The sequence below is a fragment of the Trachurus japonicus genome, chromosome 11, assembly GCF_045865225.1.
Source record: "Trachurus japonicus isolate A0001 chromosome 11, Traja_1.0".
NCBI classification, from domain to species: Eukaryota; Metazoa; Chordata; class Actinopteri; order Carangiformes; family Carangidae; genus Trachurus; species Trachurus japonicus.
Window position 1 is genome coordinate 12,864,289 of NC_140917.1, and position 4,759 is coordinate 12,869,047.

The 4,759-nt window shown below is 41.1% G+C and overlaps 1 protein-coding gene across 1 annotated transcript; it reads right to left on the minus strand.

Annotated features, from left to right (window-relative positions):
• Positions 1-2,778: 2,778 nt before the first annotated feature.
• On the minus strand, positions 2,779-4,315 carry LOC146978368 (uncharacterized). Its single transcript, XM_085791041.1, has 3 exons — positions 4,264-4,315; positions 3,496-3,992; positions 2,779-3,342 (listed from the first exon to the last, which is right to left on the minus strand). Exons 1-3 carry the CDS (start codon positions 4,284-4,286, stop codon positions 2,831-2,833), a joined length of 1,032 nt encoding a protein of 343 aa, XP_085647167.1. The 5' UTR covers positions 4,287-4,315; the 3' UTR covers positions 2,779-2,830.
• Between the last annotated feature and the right edge of the window lie 444 nt (positions 4,316-4,759).

Genomic DNA, 4,759 nt, shown 5'->3' on the forward strand with positions numbered 1-4,759 from the left:
CCATACCAAAACCCAGAACTAAAACCCACGGTGAGGCGGCATTTAGCCACTATGGTCCCCACTCGTGGAACAGCCTGCCGGAGAGTCTCAGGACTGCAGAGACTGTTGATATTTTTAAAGGAAGGTCAAAGACACACCTTTTTAATCAGGCTTTTAATCCTGCCTGGGGGCTGCCCAACCCTCATACATGTTTACCCGAGGAGGACAAAAATTTACATGGAAATAACGCCATAAAAACAGTATACCTTTAAATAGCGTTAAATATTCTAATCTAATACAATACCAAACAATAACACATCGACATTAAACACAAAACCGGAGCTTTGAGGTTTTTTTTTTTGTTAGTTTTTTTTGGGTGACACATAATGCCAGATTGAAAAGGAAATTTAGTTAAGCTGAATACACTGTTTGGAAAAGGAATGGAAAACGGGATAGATAGTGTAAGCCAAGTAGGCTGTGAATCTGTCAACAAGTGGCTAGAAAGTTCATGTGTAAACATGCATGATGACTACACTGATTTCATGCTCACAACATGATTACAGATATCTGAGATATGTCTGCACACTTACCTCTTCAGGGAGCCTCTGCTGTCCCGTCAGTGCTCATATAAACAAGCTTAGACCCATCTTTTATACTTAGAGTCGTGGGAAGGAGGGGTTGGGAGTTGGGTCAAGGAGGTTGGGCTGTGATCACGTGGTTTCTGGGAAAATTGTAAAAGTTAAAGAGTTTGACTTTCGATTTTACTAATCTCTCTCTCTTTCTCTCTCTCTCTCTCTCTCTCTCTCTCTCTCTCTCTCTCTCTCACACACACACGCACGCACGCACGCACGCACGCACGCACACACACACGCACGCACACACACACACACACACCCTTGTAATGTTATCTTTGTGAGGACACTCATTGACATAATGTATTCCCTAGCCCCTTACCCTAACCTTAACCATCCAAAACAAATGCCTAACTTTAAGCATTACTCTTAACCTAATTATAACCTAAAGTCTTAACCCTGTAACAGCCCTTGGAAAAAGTGACGACCGGCCAAAATGTCCTCACTTCCCAAAAATTGGGAAGTGACCGGGAGTGGATGAAACATTTTTGAGTAACATCTTGGAGTACTTTTTGGCCAGACATCAAAATGTGGCCAAACTAGTGACAAGTATATGCTATTACAGTAAATGGTGTAGCTTTTATCTCTGCGACACAGAACAGAAAATGCATTAGTCTCAAACACAAGGAGTGAAATGTCACAATTCACCCCATATAGTCTGGGTTAGTTGTAACACACCGTAAATGCCACAGTTAGAGGTAGAGTGAGGTGCTGCCTTATCGATAACGCCTTATTGCGTGCCACTGCTGCACATAGATGAGCCGTGACAGTGGAGCGACTTAAACCTTTGTAAAGCTAAAGTATGGCTCATTCTATAGGTGAGTGTGTCAGGTTTTTGTGTTGATCATGATGAAAGTTGGTTTCTTTGAAAGTTGCTACAGCCTCTTCTGAACCACAGTTTTGGGTCATGATAACACAAAGCCTGGAGTGGTCACAGCTTTTCACAGCCTTTTCCCCACTGAATTATTTATTTATTATGCAATATTATAGAATTTGATGGCCGTGTGATGCATCACATCTGCTCCTTTGTTGAAGGAGTTTCCTGAGCTGCAAACCAACACCATGTCCCCATCTAGTGGTCAGATTTCAGTACTACAAGACCTTGTCCCATAAAGAGAACAGAAAACATCAAGGCAACATAACAGATTTATTCCCAAGTAAATGACATATACATATACAAAGATAGATTGATTTTGATTAAAAAAGAAGAAGAAGAAGATATTAGATTTTAGACTTTAAGAAGGTCACATGTCAAAACATCAGCACCACGTCCAGTTTTATCTTGAACTACACAACATTCAGGTCGGCATCTTACAGTAATGGATGACTGATGTTTGTTCATTTTGAGAACAGACAAAACAAAAGTTTGGATTGAATAGAAGAACAGAGCACAGAACCTGCTGAAGTCTCCTCCCACTTTTGACACTGGTACAACCAAGTTTTTCAGATGGTTACACAAGCATACACTTTTGTAGAACAATTTTGATTACTGTAAACCAAACTGAGTGAGTGACAGAGAGACATTTGCAGTTACAAAAAGTCACTGTGGTGCCCAGCCATGTCTCTTTATCTAGATGGATGGATGGATGGATGGATAGATAGATAGTGTGGTATATGTGTTGATGAAAAGAAGTGATCACCGCTGACATGTCTTTACTTGCACACAAAAAGGAGTTCATTGCAAAAAGGACAATGTGACAAAAATGAAGAATCATGGAGAGCCTCTGGTGCCAATGTGAGATCTTTCTCCCTGTCTTAACCCAAACCCCCTCTGTTGGCTTTATCCTCAACACTCCACCTTCACCAACAAAGAGGTACCACTATCCAGATATTCCATAACCTCTAACCTTCAGACAAAGGAAAAACAAAGCATCAAATAACTCCCAAAAACCAAACCCCCACAGAGAAAGGGAGAATAACAAGGAACACAGACATTTCTCATTCCACACAACAGGCAAAATACATGACACATCCCACAAGACAGAGAATCATCACCTTCCTCTATTGGACTACTAAGCAACTAATCTAACATCCTTATATACTATGCTGCTCATAAATGTATATGTGCGTGCCTTTCTCTCCGTTAACATCTGTATTTATTTGTATTTATTCTGTAAGAATAAAAACTATCGCTCTTCACAAATAGAGTTGCTGATGTTCTTCAAATTTGAATTGAACTGAGCTGAGTTGAGGATAATATACCACAATGGAATTGCAAATCATATGTAACCATTAATATCTGCACTGTTTCTGCTGTCAGCAAGTTCTTTAAGTTTCCTGTGGTTCCTCTTCATGTTCTCCACCAGGCTCGGTATACCTTCCCTGTACAGCAGCTCATTTCCACTGATCTGACGCAGTTTTGATGTCATGTCCTCCAACAGCCTCATCACAGGCTCCAGCAGGATCAGGCGTCGGGTCTGCAGCTCCGCCACACTCCCCACCCCACTCAGCAGCCCCAGCTGAGTGACCGTTTGTCTAATTTTATCCTGAATATCAGCAACAACCCTACGCTTCACAGACATGTCACGAAGGTTGGCTTCTGTCTCACGAATCTTATTGTCCATTGCTGAGATGTCACGACGAGCTCGACTGATCAAGGAATAGTGGCGCTGTATTTGGTTAGAATAATGGTTCACGTCATATACCCAGTTATTTACTTCTCGACGAGCTGCGTCCACAGCTTCAGAGGCCTGGTCCATGTCAGATTGACCAACACCAATCATAATTGGCCCTGAAATTAAAGTAGATTAATGATGAAACACATCAATGACAAATATTGTAACAGAAAACTATACAGCCAAGTCCCCTTTTTCATTTCAGTGGGATACATAGTGATCATTTTATTGTGTTAAAAAATAACTCATAACATGGTGTATTTACTCACCAGCAATCCAACCCACAATTGGAATAAAGGTAATACCAATCCCTGCATCTCGTAATTCCTGTGCTTCATCCATCTTTGCTCTCATTCTCCTCACGGTGTCTTCTGCTGACCGCAGGTTCCACCTGGCTGTAGCTAAAGCTTTGTTGTAATTCTTTAGAGTGGACTGGAGTGATGACAGCTGTATATTCAAATTATTCAACTTATTATTTTTCTGTTTTTTCTCCTTCTCTAACTGACTATGCTGTACAGTGAGAGTCGCAGTTTCCCTATCCACTTGTTCAAGCTTTGTTTTGGCCAAGCGCTCTGACATTTCCATCTGCTGCTTCATGTTTATTATCTGTCGTCTGATATCATCAAAGGTCTGGGATCCAGGAAGGATCATGTCTGCATTGATACTGAGGAGGATCCCTGAGACAGTGATGAAGGAAGAGAGTCCACTCTTCAGTGGTACAATCAGACTATTGGACAGACTATACTCCACATACTGCCCTCCAGACCTGTGATGTAGACAGGAAAGGGTTAAAGCTTAGTTACATAATAGAAAGAGCTGAGGAGAGTCCACCGCTAAATTTTATTGTAATGGTAAACAGATTAATTTGCCACATTCACTTAAAATTCCAGGTGTAATTAACAGAAATGAGAAATAATCATGTTTAAATGAATTGTGTGCAACAAAACTCTCTGTGACATACAGCAGGCAATGGCATGGTTTAATTTAGTACAGGTGACAGGGTGAAATTTCAGTACAGTAGAGTCTAATATACGTACCCATAATAAACAACACTATCCATGATCTCAAAGTTACAGCTGGATGCTTGGTCTCTGCAAAATGAAAACAAATACTTTGATCATCTTATACAGGAGGAAAGTCAATGGAACAACAGACTCAAGGGGATTTCCAAAGCCTGGTTACAAAGTGCATGTTACAGGTCAAATACACAATTTGAATATTTTCAATTGTAATGACAAAAATCAGTGAGAATAATTAGTGCTTGACATGCTGAGACCACCGTGGTCCCTCTGTGTAATTTGATATTCAGCTCCTGTGCCCATATCTTCTTTTTCTTGGGGCCTCCCTTCTATAGCCTATAACTCAGCCGCATGCGTGCTGACGAGGACAAGAGGGCGGGAGCACATTACACCGGTTTTAGAGTCGCTGCATTGGCTCCCCGTCTGCTTCAGAATCGATTTTAAGCTTCTTTTACTGTTTCTTAAATGTCTTAACGGCCTTGCGCTCTCTTACTTATCTGACCTGCTTTTACCA